Here is a 16777-nt window from a genome sequence, read left to right on the forward strand (position 1 = left end):
GACACCCGTTCGTTGTTGAATGAATAACTCAGTTGTATTATTACTGAAGGCAGCTAACCCTCTGACCGAACACGCTGAGCTACCGTCGCAGGTTCGAATCCTGCCTCGAGCATGGATGTGTGTGATGTCCTTAGGTTAGTTAGGTTTAAGTAGTTCAAGTTCTAGGGGACTGATGACCTCAGAATTTACGTCCTATAGTGCTTAGAGCCACTTGAACCTACCGTGCCGGCTACCACTCGGCTGCCGCCGCTTCAGGGCAAAAATGGCCACGCACAGGTATGTATTTGATGACCTAAATTATCTTGCGATTTTCTCAATAACGCTTGAGAAGTACGCGCTGCTTCTTACACATTTTGTAGTCCTCATGGAGTACTTCGAGTGTACGAAGTTTGCAGTAAATCCACGTTCCAAACATCGTGGCCTCCCCTTGTGAGACATGTGTGTGTCCATCCCCTAGACAACAACCTAACGAACAAATTTCAAACTTTACCAGAGACTTTATTGAGTCCCTTTACGTGTATTACGTGTACAGGGATAGGGACAAGGTTGCATAAGGTAAAACGTACATCTTTGATTATCATTAGCTACAGTAGTACTCCGCGTATAGAGTGGATCATTCGTCGTGCTTAATCGCCCATTTTCTTGCGGTGCCATTACCTATTATGTAGCATTATTAGTGGTAGTTTTACTTAACAGCCGTGAAATAAAACTTCCTGGCAGATTAAAACTGTGTGCCGGACAGACACTCGAACTCGAGACCTTTGCATTTCGCGGGAAAGTGCTCTACCAACTGAGCTACCCAAGCACAACTCACGCCCCGTCCTCATAGCTTTAATTCCTCCAGTACGTCGTCTCCTACCTTCCAAACTTCACAGAAGCTCTCCTGATAACCTTGCAGAATCAGCACTCCTGGAAGAAAGGAAGTTTCATATCAGCGCACACTCCGCTGCAGAGTGAAAATCTCATTCTGGAAACATCCCCCAGGCTTTCGTTAAGCCATGTCTCCGCAATATCATTTCTTGCAGGAGTGCTAGTTCTGCATGGTTCGCAGGAGAGCTTCTGTGAAGTTTGGAAGGTAGGAGACGAGGTACTGGCAGGAGTAAAGCTGTGAGGACGGGGCGTGAGTCGTGCTCGGGTAGCTCAGTTGGTAGAGCACTTGCCCGCGAAAGGCAAAGGTCCTGAGTTGGAGTGTCGGTCCGGCACACAGTTTTAATCTGCCAGGAAGTTTCATATCAGCGCACACTCCGGTACAAAGAGAAAATCTCATTCTTGAAGCCGTGAAATAATTTTCCAATTCCGAGTTTCCTCCATATCGGCTCTACCACGGCACACAGCGCATTGTAACACCCATTCGCCCAGAGAAAACCACTCTCAGAAATCTTTTAGATGTTTTGCTAGCCAGCTGCCATTTGCGATTTACTTCGTGATCGATGCCTCTCGCTAAAAGCAGAGGGTCAATTGTCGCCCTCTGTAACGCGAAAGGTCCGACATTCTAGCGACAAATGCTTCCTGTGCCCGAACCTGCGCTGCCCCGGGCCGCGGCGCTCCTCTTTGATCTCACAGTGCAGCAGGAGGAGTCTGGGGACCGGCGGTAAATCGGCCTAGCGCGAAGAGCGGCTTACGTACAAACTTGATGCCGTGGACGAGCGCCTGCAGGTCCCGCTCGTCGTCGTAGTAGTTGGCCCGCAGAACGGGCGCGTGCAGCGGGTTGCGGCTGCGCAGGCGCACGGAGCCGCGGGAGCGCGGCCGCACCAACACGGCGGCCAGGGACCAGGCGTCGGCGCCCCGGCCGGCCGCGGCGCCCCACACACTCCGCCACGCGCCGCGCCGCCAGCCCACGAGGCGCCGCAGGAAGCCCAGCGAGTCGCCGGAGGGCGCTCCTGCGCCCATCACCAGCTCCACGTCGGGGCCCGGGCCCTCCGCCAGCGGCGTCCGCACAAACGCCAACGCCTCTGCGCCACCTGCGTAATCAAAAAGGACACTTCTTTTTTACTCCTCAAAGCAAATTGCCTTTCACGTACTACATAAGCGCTTTCTCTGCAGTTGGATGGAGAACGATTCCCAGGCACGCAGCCGTCACCGCTTGTGCTCGACAGTGTGTCGACTGGCCTACCAGTTTAAACTCTCTGAAATTGTACTGTACACGGGGATCACAATGACACTCAATTAATTGCTGGAAACATTGCCTGAATATAGTATATTTTGTAATGAAACGACTCTTATACAGCAAAGGCATTTTATTTCTCCTGTGTCACGTTCTTTTTCAATCGACATTAATATTAATGTATCGAAATCCGAGACTAACAAGGGGAGGCCACGACGCTTGGAACTCGGATTTACCGCAAACTTCGTACACTCTTTGTACTCCATGAGGAGAACAAAATGTGTAAGCAGTAGCGCGTACTTCTCAAGCGTTATTGAGAAAATCGCAAGTTAATTTCGGCCGTCAAACATATACCAGCTGGAAATTACGATACATAGCGTGGATAATCAGAACACACTGAATGAACAGCTAACTCGTGATACAAATAACTTTTTCAAACATTTCACTGGTTTCTTTTAGTAACTACATTTTTAGCAATTGGCAGGATACCATTATTTCATGAGGTCCTTGGAACATGTATATGTTATCTATTTGTATAGGCATCGCTCTGACTTCCTTGTTTACTTGCGCGTGGGCTCACTCGCGTTTCAGTGTCGGGTTTGGCTACGTGGTGTGTCGTGTCAACGAAGACGCACGGGCGGTTTACGACGATAGAGGAGAGAGCCATCTGGTTAGATGTTGAACACCATAGGCGACACCATTTTAGAGTTTTTTTATATTTTGACGACTATGTGGAGATGGACCTTGGAAGACACGGCTGCAACAAGGGAAGTAGCCACGATGTTTATTATCAATTTTATTGTGCCTGGTGCATGTTCCATTTGAGCGAGTTTTAACAGGTTCTTTTACTTTTTATTATTCTGATGATGTAAGCTTGACTTCCGAAACGCGTCAATCTTAGTGTTTTACGCTATAAACAAGTGCTTGAGCTGATATATTTTTTAACATTGACATTCACAACCACGACCTCTCATCCAGTATGGATAAAGTCAAAGATACCTGTGTGTGGCCATTTTTACCATGAAGCGGCGCCAACCGAGTGGTTAGTGTTCATGCTCTGCTAGATCGAGTCCTGTTCGTCAGTTTTTCTTTTTTTTTTCAACACAGTCATATCCTTTACTATTTATATTACAATTGATATAATGGGAAAAATACGAGTAATCGGATGAACTTTTATTAAATTTGCCATGTTATTTGGCAGTGTACAAATTTTTGTTATCATAAATAATATAATATTCATAACTGTCGACTAGTAAACGACTAAACGCATAAAGTGATACTGAAAATGTATGCTTGTCCGTGATTTGAGAAATTCCTTTTACCTGGAAGGAGCCCGAAACTACTTGTTACCTGCAAGTTTTGATCGGCAGAGACAGCTTTTAAAGAACGAGGGGAGGGTCAGGCTCGAACCGGGATAGAATGGGGACCATTCGACGGTTAACTCGCATGGCGGTGAGACCTTGCTTATGTAGCAGGAAGAACTAATGCACGTGCAAATTGTTCGTGAAGTATAAAACCTTACACCATGGCTAGAAACATGGCAGTGACACCCGGTTAGCCGAGAACTGCGGAAGAGGAATGTCATGAATATTCAATCCATAGTGCAGTTGCGAAACGTCGGTTGAAAGATGCGTTCGTATATTGTGTTCGGGCTCCTTCCAGGTATAATGGATTTCTCAAATCACGGATAAGCATACATTTTCAGTATCACTTTATGCGTTTGGTCGTTTACTAGTCGATAGTTATGAATATTATATTATTTGTGATAGTTAAAATTTGGTTGAAATGGCTCTGAGCACTATGGGACTTAACATCTGAGGTCATCAGTCCCCCAGAACTTAGGACTATTTAAACCTAACTAACCTGAGGACATCACACACATCCATGCCCGAGGCAGGATTCGAACCTGCGATCGTAGCGGTCGCGCGGTTCCAGACTGAAGCGCCTAGAACCGCTCGGCCACACCGGCCGGCCAAATAAAATTTGTAGACTGCCAAATGACATTGTAAATTTAATAAAAGTTCATCCGATTACATGTATTTTCCTATTATATCAACTGTAATATAAATAGTAAAGGATATGACTGTATTGGAAAAAAAACTGACGAATTGGACTCGGTCCGCTTCATGGCAAAATTGGCCCTCACTGGTATATGTTTGACGACCGAAATTATCTTGCGATTTTCTCAATAACGCTTGAGAAGTACGCTCTACTGCTTATACATTTTGTTTTCCTAATGAGGTACTGCAAGTGTACAAAGTTTGCAGTAAATCCGCGTTCCAAACGTCGTGTCCTCCCCTTGTAAGTAAAAATTGTTAAGGAAACTTTTTCAATTATGAAACTTGAAAATAGTCCGGGTTTAAAGACTTTATTTGTAGTTTAATTAGCTGAAAATGCTATTCATTTATTGAAATCCTCAGATTAAATATTTTGAGGTTTTCTCAGTTATTCAAAAATCCTTTCTCGCATTTTTCCACACTTTTGGAATGCAGACAACAATGTTATCGGCAACTGACAGTCCTCTTCTGTTAGGAACAACTGTGTTCCGACAATGACTGTACTTAACGAGAACTGTGGTTTCTCCATCTCAGTCTTACGATTCAATGGAATGATCAGTTTCATTATTGTCCATAACTGCCCCAGCAATATCACCTTCAGAATCACTTTCATCACAAAAGTCACTTACGTCACTTTCATGACTGACTTCTTCTAACAGTGCTTCCAATATAGTATCTTCCGACGGGAAAATGTCTTTCCTACGTGGAATTTTTACATAAATCTACGTCACTTTCGGCGACAGAACAGTGACTCTTCAAAAAATATTTCTCTCAAATTAATTAAACAGCAGTGTCTCAGAACTACTAAGTATCACTCATTGCTGAACTTGGTGTCAGCGGAGTGGGTACGTGTAATGCCGCATGCACAGTTACAAACATAAAACTTCAACGTCGGGGCGACCTTGGTGTACAGCTCTATCGAAATATTAAACTGTCTCACAGAACTGTGACCAAACTCAGTCTGAAACCTAAAAAGCTGACTCAAGAACTCTGATACTTTTACGAGCTGTTGCACAGTCGCGATCTAAAACAGTGAAAGAAAAATATAAAATTTGTTTATGTAATTCCAGCTTACCATCACAAGAAACAGTATTATTCATTTGGATCCTAGTATCGGTCCGCAGTTCCGATTAAAACAAACGAAGATTTATATTGCAGAATGAAATTTTCGCTCTGCAGCGTAGTGTGCGCTAATGTGAAATTTCCTGGCAGTTTAAAAATGTGTGCCGGGCCGAGACTCGAACTCGAGACCTTTGCCTTTCGCGGGCAAGTGCTCTACCATCTGAGGTACGCAAGCACGACTCACGATCCCCCCTCACAGCTTCAGTTCTGCCAGTACTTCGTCTCCTACCTTCCAAACTTCATAGAAGCTCTTCTGCGTACCTTGCAGAACTAGCACTCCTGGAAGAAGGGATATTGCGGAGACATGGCTTAGCCACAGCCTGGAGGATGTTTCCAGGAATGCTAGTTCTGCAAGTTTAGCAGAAGAGCTTCTGTGAAGTTTGGAAGGTAGGAGACGAGATACTGACAGAATTGAAGCTGTGAGGTGGTGTTGTGAGTCGTCCTTCTGTTGCTCAGATGGTAGAGCACTTGCCTGCGGAAGGCAAAGGTCCCGAGATCGAGGCTAGGTCCGGCACACAGTTTTAATCTGCCAGGAAGTTTCATTGAAGCCTTATGTTATCCTAGTACGATTAAGTATTTATTGACGATGACATTTTGGTTTAACCATATTACGCTACGTGTCAATCAGATCTGTGATGGGAATTGTCGTACGAAATCGATAGTCTCTCCACCGATCGTAGACTGGAGTTGAAGATACAAATTCTATAATTCAGGCACTGATGTTCGACATCTACATTGCAACTGGGTGTTGCAGTGTGTTCATGAATGTTCAGTGATGGAGACGTCGATCACTAAATCCTCATTTTTTTCTGTTGAGGTTTATCTGCATTTATTGGGGTGCGTGCACTTGCAGAATAATCGATGCTGGAGTTCTGATGTGAAAACAAGAGTGTGGTCTGCCATTAGAGTAGCAGGAATTATTTTACCGGTGTTTTTAGACCAAACAATAATGGCTGGTAGGTACGAAAGAATATATGGCGACCTACCGCTATTTTATACAATGTAGTGAAGCAGCATACGTAGTGAATGCAATGAGGAGAAACCACATTTCAGGATCATTCCCGCCACAACTCACAGTTTGAGACAGTCACTTGCAGCACTAACAGATATCAATAGCCTGTCATACGCTCAGACGACACGTCAAAATTACTTTTTGTAAAGTTGCAGTCTGAGATTGACCACAGTTGAGTATTCTGCGCTTCTGTAATAATTATGCGCGGTAGATTTATATGCTAATTAGCTTAGAATCCGCTGCTCTACTCGCGTAGACTGTGTTGACTGCACAGATTTTTTTTCCTTAATTGAATTTTTATGATGTTCACAAATTACAACATTATCTAAACTTTTCACACTAGTTAAGGGCATACAAGCATGGTCTTTTCCAAACGTACTTCTGACAAAAAAGCGGATCTGGTAGCTGGAGTCCGAGGTTTTTCTTGATCCTGTCTATTGAATTCTTGTGGTGATATTTCCATAGTAACTTTGATCCCCTCCATTTCATCCCTTAGGGGTTCAATTTCTAAAAAGCATTGAAAGATGTATTTTTATTGCTAATCGAGAACTGAAATACCAGTTTTCATAGACGCAGCTTTAAAATGCATTAGTAATATTTTAATAATGATTTATTTCCAAAAAAGCTTTCGCGCACTATTTTACTCCCGTAGTGATTGAATATTCAAAAATTCTGAAACGCATTATTTTTTTACTTTTGACTGAGAAACCAAATACCAATTTTTGTACTTCTAGCTTCAAAATCCAGAACGAAGTGCTCGTATTAAGAAGGGTGTAAGACAAGGCTGTAGCCTTTCACCCCTACTCTTCAATCTGTACATCGAGGAAGCAATGATGGAAATAAAAGAAAGGTTCAGGAGTGGAATTAAAATACAAGGTGAAAGGATATCAATGATACGATTCGCTGATGACATTGCTATCCTGAGTGAAAGTGAAGAAGAATTAAATGATCTGCTGAACGGAATGAACAGTCTAATGGGTACACAGTATGGTTTGAGAGTAAATCGGAGAAAGACGAAGGTAATGAGAAGTAGTAGAAATGAGAACAGCGAGGAACTTAACATCAGGATTGATGGTCACGAAGTCAATGAAGTTAAGGAATTCTGCTACCTAGGCAGTAAAATAACCAATGACGGACGGAGCAAGGAGGACATCAAAAGCAGACTCGCTATGGCAAAAAAGGCATTTCTGGCCAAGAGAAGTCTACTAATATCAAATACCGGCCTTAATTTGAGGAAGAAATTTCTGAGGATGTACGTCTGGAGTACAGCATTGTATGGTAGTGAAACATGGACTGTGGGAAAACCGGAACAGAAGAAAATCGAAGCATTTGAGATGTGGTGCTATAGACGAATGTTGAAAATTAGGTGGACTGATAAGGTAAGGAATGAGGAGGTTCTATGCAGAATCCGAGAGGAAAGGAATATGTGGGAAACACTGATAAGGAGAAGGGACAGGATAATAGGACATCTGCTAAGACATGAGGGAATGACTTCCATGGTACTAGAGGGAGCTGTAGAGGGCAAAAACTGTAGAGGAAGACAGAGATTGGAATACGTCAAGCAAATAATTGAGGACGTAGGTTGCAAGTGCTACTCTGAGATGAAGAGGTTAGCACAGGAAAGGAATTCGTGGCGGGCCGCATCAAACCAGTCAGTAGACTGATGACCAAAGAAAAAAAAAAAAAAAAAAAAAGCTTCAAAATTGCATAATTTCAAAAAGCCTTTCATCCCCTATTTTACCCCCTTAGGAGTGGAATGTTGACGATCCTTTCTTAAACAGTCCCTACAGTATAAGATCCTCAGCCTCATAAAATTTCCAGTTTCTGTCCTTAGCGGTTTGGAATGTGTGTTGATGAATCAATGAACGAGTCTAGTCCTATTTAACCCCCTTAAAAGTTGAGTAGAATTTTCAAAAATATTGAAGCAGGTATCTTTTCGTTTCTAACCGTAAGTCAAATTCCAATTTTCAAAGATCCAACTTTAAAAATACTTTCAAAATTAAATACTTTCTAAGACATTACATCCCTTATTTCAGTCTCCTAGGGGTTGAATTTCCAAAACACTGAAACGCGTTTTGTTCATTTGTAACTGAGAAGTCAAATGCCAATTTTCATAGATGTAGCTTTAAAAATACTTTATTAGCTTTGTAATAACTATTTATTTTTTAAAAAAGTCACCCACTATTTCGCACCCATGGGGATTAAATTCCCAAAAATGCTGAAACACATATTTTTTTATTTCTGACCTAGGAGCCAAATACCAGTTTTCATAGGTCTAGCTCCAAAATTGCCTTAACAGCGGCATTTTCTTTCGAAACAACCTTTCATCCCCTATTTCACCCCATTATGGGTGAAATTTCGAAGAATCTTTTCTTAAGCGGCTCCTACAATATTTGTGCAAATTTAAAGTGTTTATCCTTAGTGGTTTGGGTTCGGCGATGATGAGTTAGTGAGTGAGTCAGTCTGTCAGGGCACTGATTTTTTATAAGAGATGATATAGAGATGATATTTCTTACAATATTAGTCAAGAACACGCAACAATTCTGTGCAGTACTTTCTTTAAAATCAACACTACAATGAAATAACTGAATCCATAGCGAAAGTGTCAGTGAAAGTTTGTTTACAAGACGCATGTACACTACCAATACAGCATCGTAGGCCTCCGTCTGATTTGTTTTTTCCTGCAGCAGTGCTACAGACTGGGCCTTCACACAGTCCATATATGCGTTGCTCTTCGGGTTGTGTCCGTTCATCTATCGTGCAACACAGTCGCAGAGTCCTCCAGAAACTCTATATTTACACTGTGAAGGAAGTCGACGCCCAGAACAAACATGGTTAGGAACGGGAATGGGTCGCCGTAATCTACTGAATACCCGTCTTTACCCCTCATGATTACTCGCCGTTGCGCGGCGCGTAATGAGGAAAGATCAATACTAGCTTGCTCGTCCACGCTGTTCCCATTCTCACCATATTCGTCGTTGGATGCATTATAAGATTATGGTTTTTCACATTCTGTAAACGAAGTCTCTCATACTGCTTATGAGTATGTTCACAAGGCGTGGACAATACGAAGCGATATTCTACCTCAATATGCCGTCTTTTTCATCGGCACAGAAGTCCTCTCACCGAAAAATACACTCTTCTGTACTGTCGAAAAAGACGGCATATTGAGGCAGAATATCGCTTAGTATTGTAAACGCGTTGCGAGCGTGGCCTTCAGTCCGAAGACTGGTTTGATGCAGCTCTCCATGCTACTCTGTTCTATGCAAACCTCTTCATCTCCGAGTAACTATTGCAATCTCAATCCCTCTGAATCTGCATATTGTACGAGGGCAGTTCAATAAGTAATGCAACACATTTTTTTTCTCGGCCAATTTTGGTTGAAAAAACCGGAAATTTCTTGTGGAATATTTTCAAACATTCCCGCTTCGTCTCGTATAGTTTCATTGGCTTCCGACAGGTGGCAGCGCTGTACGGAGCTGTTAAAATGGCGTCTGTAACGGATGTGCGTTGCAAACAACGGGCAGTGATCGAGTTTCTTTTGGCGGAAATCCAGGGCATCTCAGATATTCATAGGCGCTTGCAGAATGTCTACGATGATCTGGCAGTGGACAAAAGCACGGTGAGTCGTTGGGCAAAGCGTGTGTCATCATCGCCGCAAGGTCAAGCAAGACTGTCTGATCTCCCGCGTGCGGGCCGGCCGTGCACAGCTGTGACTCCTGCAATGGTGGAGCGTGCGAACACACTCGTTCGAGATGATCGACGGATCACCATCAAACAACTCAGTGCTCAACTTGACATCTCTGTTGGTAGTGCTGTCACAATTGTTCACCAGTTGGGATATTCAAAGGTTTATTCCCGCTGGGTCCCTCGTTGTCTAACCGAACACCATAAAGAGCAAAGGAGAACCATCTGTGCGGAATTGCTTGCTCGTCATGTGGCTGAGGGTGACAATTTCTTGTCAAAGATTGTTACAGGCGATGAATCATGGGTTCATCACTTCGAACCTGAAACAAAACGGCAATCAATGGAGTGGCGCCACACCCACTCCCCTACCAAGAAAAAGTTTAAAGCCATACCCTCAGCCGGTAAAGTCATGGTTACAGTCTTCTGGGACGCTGAAGGGGTTATTCTGTTCGATGTCCTTCCCCATGGTCAAACGATCAACTCCGAAGTGTATTGTGCTACTCTTCAGAAATTGAAGAAACGACTTCAGCATGTTCGTAGGCACAAAAATCTGAACGAACTTCTCCTTCATGACAACGCAAGACCTCACACAAGTCTTCGCACCCGAGAGGAGCTCACAAAACTTCAGTGGACTGTTCTTCCTCATGCACCTACAGCCCCGATCTCGCACCGTCGGATTTCCATATGTTTGGCCCAATGAAGGACGCAATCCGTGGGAGGCACTACTCGGATGATGAAGAAGTTATTGATGCAGTACGACGTTGGCTCCAACATCGACCAGTGGAATGGTACCGTGCAGGCATACAGGCCCTCATTTCAAGGTGGCGTAAGGCCGTAGCATTGAATGGAGATTACGTTGAAAAATAGTGTTGTGTAGCTAAAAGATTGGGGAATAACCTGGTGTATTTCAATGCTGAATAAAACAACCCCTGTTTCAGAAAAAAAATGTGTTGCATTACTTATTGAACTGCCCTCGTATTTATCTCCGTCTACGATTTTTAACCCCCCTCCCGCTTCCCGCCAGTACTAAATTAGTGATACCCTGATGACTCAGGATGTGTCCTACCGTCCGACCCCTTCTTCTAGTCGGGTTATGCCAGAAATTTCTTTTGCCCCCAATTCTATTCAGTGCCTCCTTATTAGTTACGTGAGCTAGTCTTCAGCATTCTTCTGAAGCAACACATTTCGAAAGCTTCTATTCTTTTCTTGCTTAAACTGTTTATCGTCCATTTTTCAGTTACGTGCTTGGCTACACGACGTGCAAATACTTTCAGAAAACAAATTTATCTTTTTCAGAAACGCTTTATTGCCATTGATAGTTTGTGTTTTATATACTCTCTATTTCGATCATCATCAGTTATTTAACTACCCAAATAGCAAAACTCATCTACTACTTTAAGTGGCTCATTTTCTAATGTAATTCCCTTAGCATCATCTGATGTAATTCGACTACTTTCCATTATCATCGTTTTGCTTCTGTTGATGTCCCTCTCATATCCTCCTTTCAAGACATTGTCCATTCCGTTCAACTGCTTTTCCAAGTGCTTTGCTCTCTCTGACAGAATCACAATGTCATCGGCAGACCTCAAAGTTTTTATTTCTTGTCTCTGGACTTTATTTCCTACTCATAATTTTCTTTTATTGTCACACATTGCTACGTTGCAATTAAATCTTCAATTCTAAATCCCTGACCAAATTAATTACTACGCTTGGATGTCTCGGCAAATGCGCTATTACAGTACCTTTGAAGTCTTAGGAGTGAATTTACAAAGTATTTCTCCATAAATGAAAAAATAATATAAGAAAATTATTACTGGCGCACATCACGGCCAAAACACATGGTACTCCATCACAAGATATACTCAACTCTCTCTCTCTCTCTCTCTCTCTCTCTCTCTCTCTCTCTCTCTCTCTTTTTCTCCAAGGCTGCACTTTACACAGAAGCAAAGGTTCTACTAACAGTGTTTCGCAGCGCAACCTTTTTGAAAGATATGTTGCCCGCTATACTCATATACGATGCTACTTAAACTTTAATTCTCCACCGGCCGGAGTGGCCGAGCGGTTCTCGGCGCTACAGTCTGGAACCGCGCGACCACTAAGGTCGCAGATTCGAATTCTGCCTCGGGCATGGATGTGTGTGATGTCCTTATGTTAGTTAGGTTTAAGTAGTTCTATGTTCTAGGGGACTGATGACCTCAGAAGTTAAGTCCCACAGTGCTCAGAGACATTTGAACCATTTAATTCTCCACGTGCCATCCAAAATATTACCAAAATTACAATTTTCTATGTAGAACAAAACCCTTATACCCACAACTCCGGCAGATGTGAATACAAATGCTTTGGAGGCGGCGATGAACTGCACTCGACTTCCTTGACGCTCGTTCGAGCATCCTACACTCGAATTGCCCTGTCGTCCACCAGTTACCCGATCACCGCTCAGTCGCCCTCTGTAAGATCATGGCCCGTGAACAGGAGATGAAGGAGAGTGCGAAAATGAAAGATGATTCGACAGAATATACATTGAGTGCGAAAGACAGTAGTCGTAACAACATTTGGCAGAGATTTTCATTAGTTACTGATAAAGTGATGCGCACTTGTCTTACATAACCGCCTAACACATATGGAGGCCCATGTGTGCAGAACGCAGAAAAGTGTCAATTTTGATGCATTACTAGTTACAGTCAAAATTCCGGTAGTTGAAAAGGTCTTCGTATATTTACATTAATATTAGGTACGTGATAATGATGATGATAATGATGATTGGTTTGTGGGGCGCTCAACTGTGCGGTTATCAGCGCCTGTACAAATTCGCAACATTTTCTGAGTCCAATCTCGCCACTTTCACGAATGATGATGAAATGATGAGGACAACACAAACACCCAGTCATCTCGTGGCAGGTGAAAATCCCTGACACTGCCGGGAATCGAACCTGCGACACCGTGTTCGGGAAGCGAATGCGACCGCGAGACCACGAGCTGCGGACAACAGGTGTGCGATTTCGCGTTTTATGTCAGGCCCTTGTAAACCTCGTAGACGTCTCCAACAACTTGCCTCATCCTACGACAGTAGCGCGAAACAATGAAAGACAAACAGCTGAAATACGAGCAAATAGGAGTATCAGCTTTATTCATGCCATAGACGTGAATGCGTGTGGATGTAAGGCAGATATACGGACCGATACATATCGGGAATACGTTACCTATCTACACTACTGGCCATTAAAATTGCTACACCACGAAGATGACGTGTTACAGACGCGAAATTTAACCGACGAGAAGAAGATACTGTGATATGCAAATGATTAGCTTTTCAGAGCATTCACACAAGGCTGGCGCCGGTGGCGACACCTACAACTTGCTGACATGAGGAAAGTTTCCAATCGATTTCTCATACACAAACAGCAGTTGACCGGCGTTGCCTGGTAAACGTTGTTGTGATGCCTCGTGTAAGGAGGAGAAATGCGTACCATCACGTTTTCGACTTTGATAAAGGTCGGATTGTAGCCTATCGCGATTGCGGCCTATCGTATCGCGACATTGCTGCTCGCGTTGGTCGACATACAATGACTGTTAGCAGAATATGGAATCGGTGGTTTCAGGAGGGTAATACGGAACGCCGTGCTGGATCCCAACGGCCTCATCTCACTAGCAGTCAAGATGACAGGCATCTTATCCGCATGGCTGTACCGGATTGTGCAGCCACGTCTCGATCCCTGAGTCAACAGATGGGGACGTTTGAAAGACAACAACCATCTGTACGAACAGTTCGACGACGTTTGCAGCAGCATTGACTATCAGCTCGGAGACCATGGCTGCGGTTACCCTTGACGCTGCATCACAGAGAGGAACGCCTGCGATGGTGTAGTCAACGACAAACCTGGGTGCACGAATGGCAAAACGTCATTTTTCCGGATGAATCCAGGTTCTGTTTGCAGCTTCATGATGGTCGCATCCGTGTTTGGCGACATCGCGGTGAACGCACATTGGAAGCGTGTATTCGTCATCTCCATACTGGCGTATCACCCGGCGTGATGGTATGGGGTGCCATTGGTTACACGTCTCGGTCACCTCTTGTTCGCATTGACGGCACTTTGAGCAGTGGACGTTACATTTCAGATGTGTTGCGACCCGTGGCTCTACCCTTCATTCGGTCCCTGAGAAACCCTACATTTCAGCAGGATAATGCACGACCGCATGTTGCAGGTCCTGTACGGGCCTTTCTGGATACAGAAAATGTTCGACTGCTGCCCTGGCCAGCACATTCTCCAGATCTTTCACTAATTGTAAAAGTGTGGTCAATGGTTCGGCACAATACGCCAGTCACTATTCTTGATGAACTGCGGTATTGTGTTGAAGCTGCATGGGCAGCTGTAACTGTACACGCCATCCAAGCTCTGTTTGACTCAATGCTCAGGCGTATCAAGGCCGTTATTACGGCCAGAGGTGGTTGTTCTAGGTACTGTTTTCACACCGAAATTACGTGAAAATGTAATCATATGTCAGTTGTAGTATCATATATTTGTCCAATGAATACCCGTTTATCATCTGCATTTCTTCTTGGTGTAGCAATTTTAAATGCCAGTAGTGTATTACTGTATACTTGATTAGACGTACACAGTGTGATACTGGTGACAACTCACTTTACTGAGAAGAAAAAGAAAGTCTGGAAAATTTATTAAGAACTACATCGAGGAAATATTATTTAACTTGTGTGAGTAAATCCCTAGCGTTTTAGTAAGATTTCACTTGTTACTGACGGATGCGCTAATATATCCAAGGCATTGTAATCCTTTCAGCATTATGCAAGGATTATACATTTTTCAACAAACACTGCAAAAGAAGTAGTGTTGCAATTCAGGGATGCAGCATAAATGTCGGAAGGCGAGAAGTTTCCAATAATTATGTTTTGTCATGGGTGCACAATCTGAAAGGTCATTGTAGTAGAGCGCCCAAAGATACAGAGGCGCGTTTAAATTGCTCTAGACCCAGTTCTCTTATTTAATACATGCCTCGTCTCCAGTAAATGAAAACTGTGCGTAATTGCAGGCGGGCTGCATATTGCTGAAATGTAAGCCCAAGATGACTTGGCATGAAGGGTGAGAGAACCGGACATAGAATATCGTCGACGTACGACTGTGCTCTAAGGGCAACCAAAGGACTCTTGAAATGGAAAGAAATGGCACCCTAGACCACCACTTGTCAGGCCATATGACGAGCGACAGGTTGGTTTTACACCGCTGTCCAGGATGTTTCCAGACATATCTTCACTGGTCATCGGAGCTCAGTTAGAAGCGGGATTGATCACTGAAGACAATTCTACGGCAATCAGTAAGATTCCAGATCAAAGGTAACGTAAGATAATGACCGCCTACACATTACGAGGGGTTCTACAGCTTGTCATCGTGCTTGCCAGACGCTACCATGGCCAGTTAAGTCGCCGGATCTCTCCCCTACCGAGAACGTTTGAAGCATTATGGGCAAGGCCCCACAAACAACACGGAATTTTAACACTCTAGCGCGTCAATTGGACAGAATTTGGTACGATATTCCTCAGGACGACATCTAGCTACTCTATCAATCAATGCCAAGCCGAATAACTGGTCCAGAGATGGACCAACGCGTTACCGACTTATTCATTTGTTAAGCTCTTTCCCTTGAATGAAACATCCCATTTTTCTGAAATAGTTTGTCTGTACATGTACATTATATCTACCTACTATAGTCCCATTCGGATAATTCCTTCGTGATGCGTCGCTTCTCTTGCGTTATAGTGTTTGCTATAGTAGTAGCTCCATGATCATTTCGAACCTTTTAAGCCCCAGGTTGAACTAAAATTTCATCAAACGGTAGGTCCATACTGTCAATAATCCGTTGCAAAGATCTGCGATTGTTGTTGCTTTGCTGGCGTATGAAAAGATGAAAGGAGGGAGAAAGCAGAGGGTAGACGTCACATCGACGACGAGGTAATTAAGGACGGAGTGCAAGGGCAAACTGCAGAAGGTGCAAACGAATTATCCCGAAATTTACCTTAATACATTTAGGAAAGCATCGGAAAACAGAAATCTGGGTGTCTGGACGAGGATTAGAAGCAAATACGACTGCAGTTCCTTATCACTGCATCACCTCGCTATTAGGTACAGAATGGTCAATCCATTTTGGGACATGCATCAGATAACGATTATTCCATTAGTAAACCGACACTGTGATTGACTTCTGGGCATTAAGTCACCGAGACCCCCCAAGAATTCGTGAAGCAACAATATTTTTTACTCTCGAGTTGAAGGTGACGTGTCGCAGATGACGTAGCACAAGTATCAGTTTCACAGGTACGAATAAAATTCACACAGCTCGACAAGAAATGAATGTTAAATGAAATCGAACTAGCACCTAGAACAAGCAAGCACAAATTTGTTCGGCATAAACTGAAAATTCTTATTAATAGGAGTCAGGAGTGTTGTTATTAAAAATGGTGGCTGACGTAGGAACTTAAGCAGTTTCATCTGTAATTGGTTAATTTATGGATCGATTATGGCTTCTCCAGCGCTTTCCATTACACTTCATATCGCTGTGAGTCTTTTTCATCACCTATCAATGATTCGTTAGTTCGAATTTTGCCTTTGTAGTCAGTCTCACCTAAACAATGGCTGGAATATCTACAGCCAAAGAAACAACGATGTCTTTGCTGCACACCCGCTAGCTCCTGTTTTCCCCGAGGGTGCAAGGGTTCTAATCATTGTCTACATGCCGCTAATGTCTTCCGTCTGCTTATGACATCACTTTGGCGACAATATGGAA

General features: G+C 43.5%; 1 protein-coding gene across 1 annotated transcript in view; it reads right to left on the reverse strand.

Moving 5' to 3' along the window:
* Positions 1-16777, reverse strand: part of LOC124545621 (glucose dehydrogenase [FAD, quinone]-like) — a 127962-nt gene that overhangs the window by 19255 nt on the left and 91930 nt on the right. The window contains exon 5 of the mRNA XM_047124603.1: positions 1627-1961. Coding sequence (XP_046980559.1) covers positions 1627-1961 — 335 coding nt within the window. The remainder of the gene's footprint in view (positions 1-1626; positions 1962-16777) is intronic.

Source organism: Schistocerca americana, chromosome 1 (genome assembly GCF_021461395.2).
Source record: "Schistocerca americana isolate TAMUIC-IGC-003095 chromosome 1, iqSchAmer2.1, whole genome shotgun sequence".
NCBI lineage: Eukaryota > Metazoa > Arthropoda > Insecta > Orthoptera > Acrididae > Schistocerca > Schistocerca americana.